The sequence below is a fragment of the Aulonocara stuartgranti genome (assembly GCF_965226115.1).
Source record: "Aulonocara stuartgranti genome assembly, chromosome: 19".
NCBI classification, from domain to species: domain Eukaryota; kingdom Metazoa; phylum Chordata; class Actinopteri; order Cichliformes; family Cichlidae; genus Aulonocara; species Aulonocara stuartgranti.
Window position 1 is genome coordinate 13,493,001 of NC_138955.1, and position 17,755 is coordinate 13,510,755.

General features: G+C 39.6%; 3 protein-coding genes across 9 annotated transcripts in view; 1 reads left to right on the forward strand and 2 right to left on the reverse strand.

Annotated features, from left to right (window-relative positions):
• Positions 1–6,041, reverse strand: part of pcnx1 (pecanex 1) — a 36,287-nt gene extending 30,246 nt beyond the window's left edge. For all 7 annotated transcript variants that reach the window (XM_082515908.1, XM_082515907.1, XM_082515906.1 and 4 more), the window contains exons 1-2: positions 5,683–6,041; positions 4,109–4,323 (exon numbers count right to left, since the gene is read on the reverse strand). In XM_082515908.1, the coding sequence (XP_082372034.1) occupies positions 4,109–4,323; positions 5,683–5,835 (368 nt within the window). In that variant the 5' untranslated portion in view covers positions 5,836–6,041. The remainder of the gene's footprint in view (positions 1–4,108; positions 4,324–5,682) is intronic.
• A 1,495-nt stretch (positions 6,042–7,536) lies between these two features.
• med6 (mediator complex subunit 6) lies at positions 7,537–10,807 on the reverse strand. The gene is made up of 8 exons (XM_082515114.1): positions 10,729–10,807; positions 9,576–9,735; positions 9,277–9,368; positions 9,102–9,184; positions 8,899–9,007; positions 8,619–8,734; positions 8,496–8,523; positions 7,537–8,192 (listed from the first exon to the last, which is right to left on the reverse strand). Exons 1-8 carry the CDS (start codon positions 10,748–10,750, stop codon positions 8,062–8,064), a joined length of 741 nt encoding a protein of 246 aa, XP_082371240.1. The 5' UTR covers positions 10,751–10,807; the 3' UTR covers positions 7,537–8,061.
• A 2,468-nt stretch (positions 10,808–13,275) lies between these two features.
• Positions 13,276–16,971, forward strand: ttc9 (tetratricopeptide repeat domain 9). The gene is made up of 3 exons (XM_082515378.1): positions 13,276–14,125; positions 14,505–14,687; positions 15,966–16,971. Exons 1-3 carry the CDS (start codon positions 13,654–13,656, stop codon positions 16,046–16,048), a joined length of 738 nt encoding a protein of 245 aa, XP_082371504.1. The 5' UTR covers positions 13,276–13,653; the 3' UTR covers positions 16,049–16,971.
• The last annotated feature ends 784 nt before the right edge of the window (positions 16,972–17,755 follow it).

Genomic DNA, 17,755 nt, shown 5'->3' on the forward strand with positions numbered 1-17,755 from the left:
CTTCTTAAACAGGCCTTTATTTTAAATATTTTGCACAGGCTTTGAAATTCCACAGAGAGAAAACAGATGAAAGCATCCATGATTTTTTTCTGGGTCTATATTTAGCCCAGACGTGCTTATTTAACCAGATGGTATGTAGAAACAAACAACTTGCCAGGGATATAAATCATTTCCATATGCCAAGACTGCATCATAGCAGGTCAGACCACAAAACAACACTTAAAGAAATCAACCACAACATGTAGCACCAAAAAAAAAAATACTGGAAAAAATGGAGCAGGAAGTGGGGAAATTGAGTTGGTGGTGGAAGAGGAAATAAAGAAGAAGAAGGAGAAGAAAAAACACCTTAATGAATGTCATCTGAGCTTGTCGGCTTCACTGCAAACTCAAACAACCTGGAATGCTGTTCCAGATGTGTGGGCAAAGCTATGACTGGTTGAGAGGTCTCATTCTCTTTTTTTTTTGCCTCTCCCCTGTCCCAGCATCCTGCTAAGCACTGCTTCTGGAATGTGAGTATGAGTCACTTCTTCAAGTCATTTGCAGTAAAAGGCTGAAACCTCAGTGGCTTTTGTTCACTGTGAATGAGAGCTAAACCTAATGTCAGAAACCTGGCATGCGGCAGCTAAATAATGCTCAACTGGTACTAAGGAGCCCGAAAAATATCCCCCACACCATTACACCATCACCACAAGCCAAAAACCACTTATACAAGTTAGGATGTATCAGTGGTTTTTACACCAAATTCTGACCCCATCTGCTGAATCTCACAGGAGAAATTGAGACTAATCAGACTAGGTTAAGTTTTTCAATCATCTGTTCTCCAATTTTGGTGGGCTTGTGTAAATTCTAGCCTCAGTTTCCTGTTCACAGCCAACCAGATTGGGCCTTGGTGTGGTCTTCTGCTGCTGTAGCCCATCAGTTTCAAGGCTCAAAGTGTTGTGTGTACAGAGATGCTCTTCTGCATACCTTGGTCAATTAGTGGTTATGTTAGTAGTTCATGTTGATTTTTCTTTATCTCCTCTTAACTCTGCCACCAACAAGGCATTTTTAACTAGTAACAAAGTGGTCAGTAAGTGTACTCCTACAATGTACTACTGTTTCTTAGTATTAACACTGATGAAACGTATCCCCACAAAAGGTGGGGATTAATTGAAAGCACATATACACCTGTACTGTTAAAGATAAGTGTAGATTTATGTGGCCAATGAGAAATAATCTTAACATCTTTTTAGTTTGTCACTGTGAACACTGAAATTACATTTAAATAAGATAATGCTTCAAAATAACTAACCAAATAAGTGCCTGAAAGCATTTCAAGATGGCTGCTGAATAATGACGCTTGCTTCAAGAGCTTTGCCAATATGACAGATCCAATAAATTGGGAGGAAAAGAAGTAATAAAACCCAGTGCATGCTGTGTAAAGCACATGGCAATAACTGTAAAACCTCTATTTTTTGTCAACTGGTAGCCCTCTGGAGGTTTTTCTTTTTCCCTTTAAGGAGTACTCCCTCGTTTGGTTTGTACTTTAAAGCAAACATGTGGGAGACATGATGAATCTTCCTGCCAACACTTTCACGCCACTTCACTGGCCTACAAGTGCTGGTAGTGTGCCAAAACAAAACCAACACACAAATGAACCAGAAAATGGAGGGGATGAAACAGACTGCTAATGTAAGTAACACTAGTTTTACAGACAGAATTAAAAAAATAAAATAAAATAAAAAATCAGCTTCATAGAAATTTATGGCCCAGAAAATGCATCCAACACATTTGTTAAACCTTAAAGAAAAACACAATAGTTCTGGATGAATCTAAACTTAAGTGTTGGCAATATTATTGAGACGGACAGAAAACTCTGCAATGGTTTTTAGAACAGCGCCACATAACAGATGTTTTAGCTGAGGAGAAATTAAAAGTCACTAAACAGTTTGTTTAAAAGTAACTTCCTGAAGTGGTGTCAGCATGTATGGTTTAATAATTTGAAGTCACCCTAAAGCAGCTACCCAGCTAACCTTTGAGTAACTTGTGTGTTTTCCAGAGTCATCACTACTCTAGACCTCCTTCCTCAGCTCCATTAGACAATGACAGATCACATGAAGTGACTGATCACTTAAAGTCAGTCACACTTTCTGATCACTCATCTTCAGTGTTGGGTAAGTTACTTTAAATTAGTAACTTAGTTACATTACTAGTTACTTGTATCAAAAGTAACTCAGTTACTTCAAGTTACTCATTACTTTCAAAGTAACTAGTTACTAGGGAAAGTAACTTTGGTTTTACTCAGAATTCTCTTGTTAATGTGTTGCTTCCATAACTTTGCCAGTCTTCTAGCTTGCTTACTTGCCACAAGTGCACTGTGCCACCTACCAATAGAAAGAAAAAAATAATGTGAATATTTCCACGAGAGAAATCCCACGCCTGGACAGTCATTGACTGCTGCCATGATTCTAGCGTACGTCACAGCGTCATGTGCGCTTTTTACATCCAACACAAAATCTGCAGTTGTGGTGCTTTCGATTGTACTCAGAACTCGGAAATTCTGCCTTCTGAATAGGAAGATGTAGGTAACACCAGACTGCAGATGAGCTGCATACAGGGCTGGACTGGGACTGAAAATTGGCCCGGGCATTTTGACTAGAGACCAGCCCGCCATTATAGGAAAAATCATAAAGCCTTTGAATGAAAACAAACGCTGTTGTGACAGTGATGTACACTGTTCTGATGGTATATATGTATCAATCTATCAATCGTTTGTTGTAAGACTCAGATAATTATTTTTTAAAAGCTAGACATTTTAAATGAGAATAAGAAAGAAAAGTACTTCTTTGTGCCCCCCTCTCCCTGTTAATGCCCTACCTGGTCCCCCTGGCAAAACTTTGCTAGATCCGCCCCTGCACAGTTACCAGCTGTCAGCTACCTAAAAAAGGATCCTGGTGTTATTTGTCTCTCAGAAACAGTTCATAACTTCCCTTCAACTCATTCATGTCACCTAAAAGGTCAACCTGTTTCTCCATCACAGCTCTGATGATTCAGTAAGGACATCTCCTGGTTTCATCTTCATGTTTCCCTCTCACCAGATGACCAAACCGATAACATTACCAGCAGCTTTTACAGCTGTGGCTCCAGCAAACATCAGCTGATACTAGAAATTAATATTGAATAAATTCTAACAACAGCTGATCAAGCTTGTGCTTGATCAGCTGTTGTCGTGCTGCTGTTGTTTAACGCGACCTCCGCTGGTTTCCTCTTTCTGGCGCAAAGTGGGTGATAAACAAACAAGAGAGAAAAGCCGATCAGCTGATCATTGATCAGTTTTCATGATTGAAGTAGAAACAGGAGGAGGAGGGTGAGCGGATGAGAGAAGAAGAGGCAGCTGTACAGCTCCAGCTTTGTGTCTTTTTCATTGTAGCTGAAGTACGGGACAAACTGTGTTCCTTTTCACCTCAATACGAAACGCGCGATATTTTCTCTGAATATGAGACGATTCTGTTTTTTACGGGACGGTTGGCAACTCTAATAATTAACCTTGTGAACAAAATAAAGTTCAACATCAGTAACATCATAGCACCCACCCAGCTGTATAGAAACTCCGTCATGCTAGCTAGCACGCAGTACGGAAAAAGTCAGAATAACGAAAATAAACTCCACCTAAACTTGGTTTATATCTGACCCAGAGAGACTGCAGGTCATAACTTCTTACCTGAAGTTCAGTTCACACTCGGACCGGCGGCCGCCTCGGGTCTCTCCTCTTGCCTCCCCTTTCTCTCATCCACCTGCTGGCCTCCACCACTTGCTAATGTTACTGAATATGTGGAAGCTCCGCGATAGCCACCACACGAAGTAACGAGTAACGACCCTATCTAAATCCCAGTAACGACTAATGCGTTCCTGATTTTGGCATAATACCGTGCTCGTTACCACAATAATAACGTAGTTACTGTAACGCGTTACTTAATAACGCGGTAGTCCCAACACTGCTTATCTTACAATGCGATTTATTTCTGCTTAATGATCTTGCACATCCTCTACAGAATATTTTATCAGTTGTGCACTACAGTGCTCCATCTCCAGATAGTAAATCCGCCAACAGACTATAACGTGAACTTACCCTGGGCCATTGCTGTCCTCCCTTCGGGTCACGCCTCCATCAATAGCCCCCTCTGTGCCACCTCTGCTCCCCTGATTCTCCTTAGCCTGATGCTCCACCACCTCCCCCTCATCCAAGGCATAGTGGAGGCGGTAATTCACCGTCTTCAGCAGCAGGAACATGGCAGCAATCACACCACAGTAGATTCCCACTATCACCATGGTTGGCGGTAGGGCCTGGAAGTAGAGGAAGAAGTAGGGAAAAGGTTACATAGACAACCCTCTAACGGTTTCATTTTTACCCATGTTACAGCATTTTATATCCATTTTCTTTCCTGTGTTTATCTCAGCAGCCCAGGAGTGATGTTGATTAAATTTGGACATTCAGACATGACACATCATTTATAAACCCGTGAACTGGAACCAAGCACTGCCACAGAGAAAATGAGCTCTGCTAAATGCAGCTAAAAAAGATAATTACATTATTGCACCTATTGTCCCAATTATTTATGACACATCTGCAGTGTCTTAAGATTTGATTATGAATTTTATGTCTGCTTAGTGCAGCTGACAAGGAGGCTATTACAAAAAGAGGTGACTAGATGGGCTCTAGGCTCTCTCTTGTCCTTGAGATATCCTCCTGCATCTGCTTGTAGCTCTCACAAACAGCAGCAGCGCAACTCAAACTTGCGGCTCAATATAAACCACAGAGCTGACCAAAGCATTTCCACTCCAGGAATAGAAAGGAAACCACAAACCTATTTCAAACACCCCAGTTTCTTTATATAGAAGTGAGCACACAGACATTCATAATCACGTCAGCAGTTATAAATGTGCATTTTATGTGTGCAGGACATAAAGTTTGGCAAGCAACCTTTTATTGACGTGCCACAGAAAAGAGCACCTTAAGAAAGTAAAGCCGTTTAGGAAACCCGCAAACAAAGACATTTTGAGATGAAAAAACTGAACAAGCAGCTCTCAGCTATATGATTTTGATTCCTGGGCTTTTACACGGGGAAGATCACTGCTAACATCCTTGTGAACTGTGCCCCTACAGTCACAGCTGGTAGCTTCTGAAAACTGGTGATACCGAAAATCACTGCCGACCGGAGGACAACAAATAGATAAAGATGGGGGAAGGGAAAATAAATTCACTGATTACAGCCTCACACAGTGTAAATATCCAAGTGGACCTTAACCGAAACACAGAATATGAACAAAAGAGCGTTTAGGTACGATCTAGTTGATGGACAGTAGACTGAAACCTGAAGGAGTTAAAGGCTCTTTTGTTAACGTCTCCACCAGAATAAGGTTTATTTGCTAAGAAATGCTTTTGCTTAATGGATAATTTGGATAATTCAACTATACTTCAAATATTCCACTCCGTTTTCTTAGTTTAATATTAGTGTACGTTGTCTTCGCTCCAGATAATAGACCGAGACCGACCGTTAGTGAGCTGTGGCTGCTAACCTAACGGACAGTTGGTTTGGTTAACTTAAGCTGTCAACAGTCATGACAAATACATAAAGAAATACCAGTCTATGAGGTAAAAATAAATAAAATAAAATAAAATAAAAAGGAGACAAAGCGGCTCACCATGTACAGCGTGAAGGGGAAACATAGCAGAAAGAGCCAGATGTATAGATGTAAAGCGTTGACGAACGTATTCTGATCGGGGTCGTAGTACCATCCGCCTGTGATTGAAGCCCAGACCCCCTGCCTCAGGATCTGCAAAGTCTGCGACCCCATGTTGTTTTATCCCCTCCGACGAATCCAGGCGGAACCGACCGACACAACAACCGGGGTGACACGCTGGGGCTAGTCGTCGTTCAACATGACAAACGGCGCTCTGTTTTCAGACACTGGCCTGAAAATCCCCTCTGCAGCCATCTTCTCTCTGCAGCTAGCCAGCCAGCTGGGGCACTGTTCAGTCCTCCACTGAGGAAGACTGCTATCCCACCACGCCCTGCGAGGAAGTTCTTCTTCGTGGCATCGGTACTGTTTACACTAAATATAAGACCATACGTATAAGCTTTGTGCCTTCACCCTTCTGGTTTTCACTCGCTCTCCTTATTGGAAAATTATATTTTTCAGTGAGTAGGCACGTTTATTTGATTGTGACTCAACAGGGTGATGGCAGAGAGCATAAACGTATGAAATAAAATTTTAAAAATCAGCCACATATATGGAGCTTTATACTAAATATGACTAAATGGCGACACCTGTCGGTTAAAAAAATACCTGCTACATTCAGGATGCAAAATGGTACGCGAATCCTCTCCCATTAACAAAAATCCTGGTCCCACATGGTGAAATATGGCATGTCTGTTTTTCTGTGGTAACTAGTCAAGGTGGGGTGACCTCCAACCACTTTTAATATATATGGTGTTGTAAAAAAGTAAGAAGCCTTTTGTTAAATCATGAATTAACTGCACATTTTTTTGTTCAATTTCACTACTTATACCCAGGTCTGATTACAGCCAGACTTGACGAATTTAGAAATCACCAAAATAAAACATATTTGACAAACTGAAGTAGGTTAAAAGATCTTAAAAAGCAACATATCATGTCATGATCTAAAGGAACAACTGAGAAACAAAGTCACAGATATCTGTCAGCCTGGAAAGGATTACAAAGATATTTCAAAGGCTTAGAAACTCCAGCCAACCACAGTGAGAGCCATCATTCACAAATGGAAAAAACTTGGAACATCGGTGGACCTTCCCAGGAGTGGCTGAGGTACCAAAATTACTTTAAGGGTTTGATGACTCATCCAGGTCACAAAAGAATGCAGCATATCTAAAGAACGGCTTCCTGTAATGATCGAACCATGAACTCCGCGCTATACCAGAAAATCCTGAAGGAGAATGTCCAGCCAGTTTGTGCACCAAAGCTCAAGCGTACTTGACTAATACAGTAAGACAATGACCTGAAACACACCAGCAAGTTGAGCTCTGATTGTGTTGTGGTGAAGAGTGGTTCAAAAATCCTCCACAGAAATGTGAAGGACTCGTTGCCAGTTATCACAAATCCTTCAAAATTAGTGTAATCAGGTACAAAATGGGACGAATGAATAAACCTACAACCACCCATGAACTCAGATCATGAGATTAATAAGAATCAGGCACAGATACAGTAATGTGCAAAATTCCACCCCTCATTTCTTTACATTTTGCTTCCAATAAGTAAAAGTGTAAAGTGTCACACAAAACACACAACAAAATCCCCAGAAACCAGATGACGCTGTGTGAGATCATCTTGACAGGGAGCAGAACAAAAGGCAGCCATCATCCAAAGTAGCATGATATAAAGAATTCAGGGTTGACGCAAGACAGGAAAAACGCTACAGTGCAGCAAATCTTAATCACAGGTTGAAATAAAACAGAAGAAAAACGGATCAAATAAATGTGAAGCCTGTTAAATGTTAAGAATTAAACAGATCAGAACACATTAATCAATACCATTTAATGTATATTAAAAAAAACATACAAAAGCAGGACATTTCTTCCGAAGGAGATGAAAGTGTCTGAAACGAACAAGCCATGTTCGGGTCAAGAGGCCATTTGCTTGGCAGATGAGATGACACATCTTGTTTGTAAAGCAGACAGCGAATTAAATGATCCTCTGAAGTCACTACAACAGAACCATTAGCATGATGTTGACAGTAAGCTGACACCGATGCTGATGTCAGCTTATCATCATCAAAAAAAAAAAAAATCCTCCCCCACTTCAAATTGCTTGTTTGTGCTACAGCTGCTTGAAGCCTATCAAGGGCACAGGACTAATGCTGCAGCGTAAAAGGAGTCTCAGCACTTACATAAACAACTGACTCCTTTTATTTTCAGTATTCTAAAAATTGATCAAATAAGCAGAGAGTTGGGGAGGTAACACAAATGTCTCAAGTCATTTTCCCAGTGAGTGATGTAGGACTGCAGAGCTGTGCGCAACCTTCCCAGTGTCTGACAAATATGGCTGTCACTGCAGTCTTGCCCTTTTCTCAGGAGGTGGTTTGTTAGGTGGAGCTGGGGCAGAGGACTTGGTTGCCTGCTCCCTCTCCTCTTGCTTCACTGTTTCTGTGGGAGGTTCAGGTTCCTTTTTCACCTCAACTGCAAAACAAAAGCCTGTAGTTAAAAGTAAACTCAAGAATTTGGCCTTGAAGGACAGACATTAAAAACGAAACTTAACTGATTTTAAAATTGAAATATTCAGCAGAAAAACTAATTGATTTTCTTTTAGTTTAATCAAACAACATGAATTCAATTCTGAAAGTAAAAGCAATGCTTCACATATGAAAATAAATTAACATATTAGTAATCTGCAGAGTGTTAAGCACTTCCAGACAGACCCTGATAGACTCTTATTATATATCATAATGATCTATAAACAAAAAACAGTTTTAAATATCATACCTGGAATGGGCTTCTCACCAGGCTTAGGCTAAAAGTTCAGAGAAAAGCAAAACAAAATCAATACGATTGACTCCTCTTAGACTCAAAATTCAAATGAACAAACTGGACAATAGCTGACAGTACCTGATAGAAAGTTGGTGGAAATTTTGACCTCAGGTCCAAAAGGAGTGTGTCAACGCGATGCCTCTGAAACAGAGAGCTAGGCTCCTCTTTCTTCTTAGTCTTTGGTTTGGCTTTTTCTGTATAAGAGATTCATGTTAATCACTTTCTGTCAAAGTCATTATTTTAAATAAACAAGGAAAACAGGTTCTGGCTCCTTCTTTGTTGCTAGTGTTTGTGATCACATCACATAACTGATAATCAGAAGTTTAACATCTAAATTGTAAACTGCCAAACTGCTTACCTCTCTCCTCATGGTCCTTGAAGTGCCACCAGTATCCCTTGGATGGGTGATAGCGACAATAGGACATGGCCTCATCAAAAGCAGACTGGATTCCATGTACAGCGGAAAGCTAAAAACAGATATGATTAATATAAATAACACTGATTTTTTTAATCAATGTTACACAAACCTATCTTTTACAGAATTACAATGAATATTTTTACCACTCTAGAGCTGATAACTGTTCCCAGGTCTGGAGCCTGATACACGACTCCAGCTATGATGTAGTAATCAGCCAAGGGAACCACTGTAGTATGAACAGAGAAGCAGAAATTCAACTGATGTGAAATGAAGACTTTACAAATCTAACAAATAACGGCTTGAGTGTTTGGAACTCACCTTGAGTCGGTGACTGCCTCTGTTGTTTACGGATTATATAAAGAATTGGCTCCTGAGCATGAAGAAGGATGTATTCAACTCCCACCATCTGACTGTAAATGAGACAGAAGCAATGTTTTCACAAATCGGCAGATGTGGCAATATTATAATAGTATTACTTGTCTGTGTGTGTATGCGTTTGGGCTCTACTTGACAATATGATTTTGATCAGAATGTCTCCCTTCATAATACTTAATGTAATATGTTTAAAAACCTTTTCACTGCTCTGTATCAAATTTCCATCTATAAAACAAACTTACTTCAGATGATCCACGGTAAGCCGCTGCATCTTCACTACCTCATTATTGCAGGTACGGTCATAGAAAGGGTTGCTTCTGTCAGAAAAGTACTCCAGCACATTTCCAGGATTAAGACCTGGTACCCAATTGCTGTCCACCCAGGATATCCCGAGAAGGTTATCTGGAAATTAAACAAGCATTCAATTTATGAAATTATATTATTAACTGATGCTGCCTGAGAAATAACTGTGAGTGCATTTATATGTTAGGGATGAAATCACATCTCAGCTTGACATGGATATTGTCAATACTGATAGCATTTTATTGATGAAAATGTCTTGTTAAACAACTATAGAGATGCCTTCTTTTTGTGTGCATGTGTGTGTGTGTGTGTGTTGGGGGGGGGGGGGGGGGGGTATGAATATAATTGAGGAACTGAGTCAGTATTAACACAACCTGATAATGAAAATGGGTCAAATGTTTATGAAGGAAACATGACGGTAATTCTGGTTTCCTGATTAACATGATTAGGCTTCTGATAATAAAAGGTTCTATTTCAGGTAATAACAAGACACTCTATTAACAGATGACTTATCTCACTGTGAAACCCGCCTTTTGTGAGAGCCGAGTTCCTCAACAGATCCGAAATAATGCTCAAACAGAGCAGCTATTTGTATTTCTTGATTTTATATCAAATAAAATCAAACTACATAATATAGCTTAATCTTTTATATGCTTCTCTATTGCCAGTATATCTATCAGATGTTAGGATACATGAATAGAGATAATGAATAAATATAACTCGGAACAGCTAAACGGACCAGTGAGCAGCGTCCATATTACCAATAATGCAGACATCACTTTACCAAGGATGAATAACCCACTATACTGGAAAAACTGAAGGCTACAATGACTTGAAGTTGTTTTCTGTTGTAACCACCACCAAAAGTCATTCTAAGGCTCTGGCAGACAGCATAAGCTATGCTAGCCGATATGCTAATAAAAAGCGAAGGAGACGCTACTCGTTAACAGATTTTCTTGCAGCACAGACGAATAAGCTTGAAGCTGCAGAAAAAAAACAATCAAGGCGCTGTTTCGAAGTTATAAATAACATGAGATTTTTATACTAATTAAACTGCACATCTAAAAAAAAGAATATAATGGATTTAGCTACCTCTGAAATCCACCGACGCCATGATATAAACAAATGGTCTCCTAAAGATTACGTCTCTGGTCTTTAGGTCGTACTTTGATTACGTCATTGTACTTTTCGGCTGAGAATGTGATTAAGAGATGAGAAATGCTTTTGCTACAGCAGCTGAAATGGTGGTGAAATATTTCTGTTACTACTACTACTAATAATAATAATAATAGTAATACGAATAACAATACTAATAATACTAATAATAATGATATGACAGATATATATGACAGATATATAATGTTAAAGAGGGTGATGGCATGTGGTATGAAAGACTTTCTCTGTTTTTGTGGCAGCAGAGCTGAATCAGTCTGTCAGAAGAGATGCCTTTTAAATAATTTATTTACAATTTAATCAGTAACCTTCTCTTCACCACAGCTTTACTAGTCTCCAATTTACAGCCAGTCACAGAGCTAGCCTTTATCATCAGTTTATTCAGTCTGTGGGTGTGACCAGCTCGATCTCAGCTTTTTTGGAAAATAGTTTAGCTTGTGGATATAGACACCTAGGTATTTCCTGTCCCAGGATAGACATAGTTCATTTGGTATTCCTCTTCCTTCTGAAGCCTATCTCCACCTCTAGTCTTATTATTCACAAGCAGAACTCCTCCCAGACCACTCATCAAAAAATATCCAGTAGTGCTCAGTAGTCCTCCTCCTGCCCATCACTAATACATTCTGTAATTGGCACAGCCCAGAGGTGTACTGAAATTCTTAAGTGTAAAGCATGAGCAGGACTGGAGGCAGCACAGTCTCAGTGGAACTCCTTTGCTGCTCATCACCAGATCAGTCAAAAGCACTGCCCAGTCTCACATGTTTTGGTCCGTACTCAGTAATCCATGAGATCAATCAATCAATCAATCAATCAATCAATCAATCAATCAATCAATCAATCAATCAATCAATTCACTTTAGAATAAATATGATCCTCCCAACCTACCAGTCATTACTATCTAGAGTGAAATAAGCTGTATACAGTATGCAGATGATTGCACCGTCCACTCCCAGATTTTGTGTTTATGCAGACTGCAGAGGGTTAAGAGATGTATTTCACCTGAGTGTTCAGAAATAATGCAGAATAATGAATGTTTATTCATTATGTATTTAAAAAGTGCATGCATGAAGTGGAGTGTAGGACAGAAAATTGTGCAAAAGTGTTTTATTATTATTTTTGATCACAGATAGAAAATATGCTATGATTCTAGGATAAAATAATAATAATACCAAGATAATGTTACCCAGAATCTACACAGTCAATGTAAGAGTCCAAATGTTAACGTATAATTCTTGTGATGGGCAGACCGTATTTTCCATTAGGTTCCCATTGTATAGACTTTATAGACTTTATAAAAAAGTTCATACAAAAACTTATTATAAGATTTTTTTTAACTAAAATTATGCTTTATGGAATATCTTATTGTAAATGTACGTTTTGTAATTACCCCATGCTAATTTTAACTAAAGCGTTCGCCACCAGAGGTCAACATTTTGCCAGTAGATATATTGAAATGTTTTTTGATGCCTGCCATTTTTCTTATAACTTTTCTTTTCTTTTTAGGCCTAATTCAATTTCCTTATACCCTCAGTTATACTCCATTGTGGACGTGTGCACAGACTTCTGGAGGTATAATAATAAGGCAATCTGTTTAGTTATTTGGTAAGATTGTCAGCTAGTTTTTAATATATATATATATATATATATAAAGATCTTAATCTTAATATATATATATATATTAAGATCTTTCAGTTATTACAAACATGCAATAACGTCGCATATTTTCGGAGTGTAGATTTAACTGATCTCATTTAGTATTTAGTATTGACTTAAAACCTTAAATTCTACCCTCACTTTCAGTGCATACAAACTCTTGTAGTAAGGCTAAGAACTGCAGAGACATTTTTACACGTGTTCACACATGTTGACAGCAGCATGCTGTAGATCCCAGGCGCGTGATAACGATTTCATGGGTTACATGGTCTTTATTTCTGATCAGCAGCATTTGTTCAACGCTGAAATTCCAGAGACACACCCAGACAGACAGCTGACTTCATTGCCCCAGTGACAGTCACAGGACAGACACGGTGAACAAACAACCTGACACAATGGCCAGTCAAAATGAAACCGTATGCCCGAAAATGCTCCTACACATGCCCTTCCGTCTTCATAACAGAGACTAATAACACTATCATCCTGCAAAAACCCCATCCGAATGACATCATAGTCTGTAATTAGGAGTCTGTAGTCTGTCAAGAGTAGCTGCTCTGGCAAAGCTGCTCTGTAGAGATAAAATGAGCTGGATGAGCTTTATCTGATTCATCTGAGTAGAGATGACTACATTCCTCCACTTTAAGACAAGCGTGACACCCCCCCCCCCCCCCCAAAAAAAAATAAATTATATTCACTCCGATCAAGTCTTTCCATGGGGTATATGGCTTAGGAAGGATGAAATACGGCAATTTATTACACGGTCATTTGGCCTTATTTAGAAATACAAGAAATCCCCGATTGGGCCACAAATTACCACTGGCGTCTGAAGGGGAAATAGAATAACTTCTTCTTTAAAAAAAATGTTAATTCAAATACAGGACTGTAACTTCCCTCTCATTTCTCACAGGTTGCAGATAAATTGATAATGATATTAAACCTCTTCTTCCTGGTGTGGGACCCCCATGGGACCACTGGCTCTGTGTGTATCGACCAATCGGCGCGTTTGAAGAGAAACATACGAGAGCAGGCTACAACAGAGGAGCGCGCATCGCGTAGGGGTGCGCACACAGACGTAGTTGCGACACTGGCGAGGCGAAGGCGCGATACAGCCGAGAGGATGCAGTGAAAAGCCTCAATTTCCCAGCTAATTTACAGCCGGGCAGGGCAGCTATAATAGAAATAACGTTGAAGATGAGTGTGATCCAGGCTGCGCACGACGGCAGGGTGGATAGTGGCAAAGGCAGCCACACTGACAACGCCTGCGGATCCCCACGGCTTCAGCAGTGCGCTCACCCCCCTAACAGCAGCAGCCGGACCAAAGATGCCAGATATCAGCAGCAGCTCCAGCAGCAGAAGCATCATGGTGGGTCGATGCTGAAACAACCATCCTACAACGAACCAGCGGACGTCGTGAGACGGGCGCTGGACTTTAAGAGCCAAGGCACCCAGTGCTACAAGGATAAGAAGTACCGAGAGGCAATCGGCAAGTATCACCGGGCTCTGCTCGAGATTAAAGGGCTGTGCAGGGTTCTGGGGGATCCGGACACAAGCTCCAAGTCACCCTCCTCCCTGCTGCCGACCATCAGCAAGTCCACCACGCTGACGGATGAGCAGAAGGGGGCAATGGAGAACGCAGAGCTGGAGTGTTACAACAGTCTGGCCGGTAAGAGACGTTTCTCGCATACATTTCCCACAGATGGACACAGATTCCACTTATCAGCTGTCTTTTCAGCAGAGGGAAATTCTGGGAATACTCCAGAGCTCATGAATGATTCACTGCCAGTATGAGTCATTCTCAGGCTTACCCCACAATCCGCCTCACTTTCTTTTTAATTATCACTTTGCATAAATGGTATATTTATTCACCCCTTGGCAAACGTATAATATTTGCTATATGTTTAAGATTTAACCAAAGAATCAGCTGTGTTTTAGTCCCTGACAGGACATATTAGTAGTTCAGTAAAATAATGCAAGTCTAACATTTTGTCTTGCAGTGTGATCAGGAGTTTCGCCCTCTCTCCCCTCTTTTAATCTCTTTCTAGCTTGTCTTTTGCAAATGGAGCTGGTGAACTATGAACGAGTAAAGGAATATTGCCTGAAAGTGCTTAACAAGGAAGGAAAAAACTTCAAAGCTTTGTACCGATCTGGAGTGGCCTATTACCACCTAGGAGACTTCCAGAAAGCCCTGTACTACCTGAAGGAGTCAAACAAGCAGGAACCTTCAGGTAAGGATTGCTGGTTCATGGCAAGGAACATTACACTAATATCTGAAATACACAATACATTATTTATGCAGCTTGCTGACTGTGAAAAACATTTAAGGGTGATGAGATGACTAGTAGAGAAAATAAAATAAAAACAAGTAGGAGTCATCCTTCATCATGCTTCATTGCAATTCAAAATGTGGGTGAGATTCAGTATTTCAGTCTGGACCAAATAGAAGATATCTAATTTAGTTGCTTTGAGCATTTAAAGAAACGGAGTTCTGGGACAAGGTAAAAAGACGGCATTAGTGTTGTAGTGGCTCATTAGTGTAGTGGTTTATACATTTGCCCAAAAAACAAAAGATCCCTGGAGGAGACATAAATCCCTTTGGGGTTGTATCAGGAAGGGCATCTGGTGTAAAAAAACAAAAACAAAAAACATGCGGAGCTACCTGCTGTGGTGACCCCTGTGAACAAGGGTGTAGCTGACAGTAGCTTGTGTATCATGTAAAAGTGTTTCACATGAACATGAACAGGTGCACTGCAGAGATATTTGTGGACTTCAATAAATAAATAAAATAAAACAGGTGACTGTTGTGGTATAGAAATGGAATAGCAGGCTGTTGACTGGCACTAAACTGACTTCATGCAAAAATATCAAGTGCATTGCAGATATGACAGTGAAACCACTGAGTGACATGTTTAACATAGTACAGAGTGCTTGAGACAGAGGTAGCTGGACTTCTATTGAGTTCCTGAAGATGTTTCACATCTAAAAGCTAACAGGGGGAACCAGGTATTTGATTAATAATATGAAATTTACAAGATTAAGAGTAAAATTATCACTGTGGGCTTTTGGCCTATTTGTGATTCTGTTCCTAGATGTTATTTAAATAATTGGGCAGAAATCTGGTGCCTAAGATACGCACAGTGAATCAGATTTTCTAGCACAACCTTGGCCTTTTCAATGTGGGTGCTTCATTCATGTCACCCAACATTAATCAGAGCTACAGAAAATAACACAGGAAAACTAGTCAAGTTAGGTAATATGACAACTTTAGAGGTGTATTTGTTGCTTGAATCGCAGGTGGGAAAACTGTAGATGAAGAGGAGTCTGCAAACAGCCTCCTTCACGTTTGTTTTTGCACTGCCAAAAAGCTGTGGTATAAATGACTTCTAGCTGCTTTAATTCCATGTACTACAGAGTTGTGTTTAAATGGAAGATTTACGACCTTATTGATGCACCGTTTCCTGTCTGAGCAGGAAATAAATCAGCCTTTTCCTGCCTTTGTTTTCCAGACACCAATGTCATCCGCTATATTCAGCTGACAGAGATGAAGATTCGGAGAAATGCCCAAAGGGAGAAGAAAGAGGCCACATAAGCATTCGCTGTCTGATGACTTCTCTCTCGTCATAAATTTCAGCCCTACTGTGTGCCACCCAGACCTTAAACACCACGGCTTGGAGGTTTTGGTGTAAAATGATGTTTGCTCGCTTTTGCCTTGCACAGCATCTGGTTGCCAGTTACGTGATTGAATTTCACTGTTGTGTGCTTGAAATGTTTATTTTTATTTTTTTTAATTGTACAAGGTATTGTGTTTCAAACTTCCAATCATATCTAGTATGAATTTATCCTGAGTATGTTTTACCCATTCCAATCTGATGCACTGCCAGTCCAAACATCGCACATACAGGCCATAACTTGTGATGGAGACAGGAGCAATAAAGGTGAATCCAGCATGTCTGCAGGCGAGTATAACTGTAAATTAGCACCTGCCCTCGCACAAGATGTCTTTTAAATGCCTTGGAGTAAATGAGTAACAACCACCTACACTTCTGTCACCATACTTTGATTTTGAAAGCACTACAAAACTCACCTTTTTATACTCCCAATTATACCTGAAGTAAAGGTGCTAGTCGTAAGTAGGTTTAAAACTCAAAATGCTTGGACAAGGACATCAAGAGCACATGGTTGCTAACTGCGGTATGAGACATATGAGACATATCACAAAATGTAAATAGGCTACTTTATAAAATCACAAGAAGATATCCTGTAGAGGTGAGCTTTTTTTGTTTATTAATGCCAAAACGAAGCACTTCACTCACAGCATTTACTGTATCTTAAAATACTGTGTTTACTGTAAAGGTATGGTTGTAATGTGTGTCTATTGATTGCATTATGTTTTGTGGTGCTGCAGCATTGGATTTCTCTTTAGTTTTCCTTTTTTATTTTCCTAATGAGCTTAACTAAATGAATAGAGAAAACATGATGAAAGCACACGTGTAAATAAATAAATGAAACAATGCTGGGTGGAAAGAGTTAACGTTTTTGTCTCGGTAGTTGACATTGTAAAGCATAATGTTAATTTTCTAGAGGGATGGTATCAGGATGCAGAAATCCTGACACTGGCAGTTATTTAAGAGTTAATCAATGCTTTTCATTTCCACCATTTTAGTTGATATGGCTAATTTCTTAGCCCCAGCTTTTAAATCTTTATATATTAAGAGTATTATCATTGACAATACAATAAAGTATAAAACTAACATTTACTCTCTTTTATGGAAAATAAAATTCATGTGCTAGCTAGCTACCAACTTATTCTATCTTATCTTAAATGCTGGATTTCGGTCTTGTGCCTGTATCAACATTAGTTACATGTGAATCAAACCATTTTAATATATCTGTTTAATGTTTGGCAAAGGGATAGCAGCAATAGCCCATCCTGTAGCATTAGCTGCAACAAGGGACAATAATAGCTTTCCTGTTTTAAAAAAAAGGGTTTGCAAAACTACAGAAACTGTACTGAAAATGTTTGCATAATCACTTAGGAGAAATATTCAGTCCAACACTCCACATACAAAGATTCTTTAGATACATCATTTCAAGTTGGTGGCTAATTGGTTGCTTGCTAGCAGATGGGTAACAAAGAGTTGAAAACTCGATTTTCTTTCTTCTTTTTCAAAGTTTTAAATTGAGGATTTATAGATATTTTTGGTCAATTTAGACCCTTAGCGGATTGCAGAATCATGTTTCGAACATTATTGGATATTAAGTTACATTTTTCTTAAGTTGCAATTTGATGCTAATG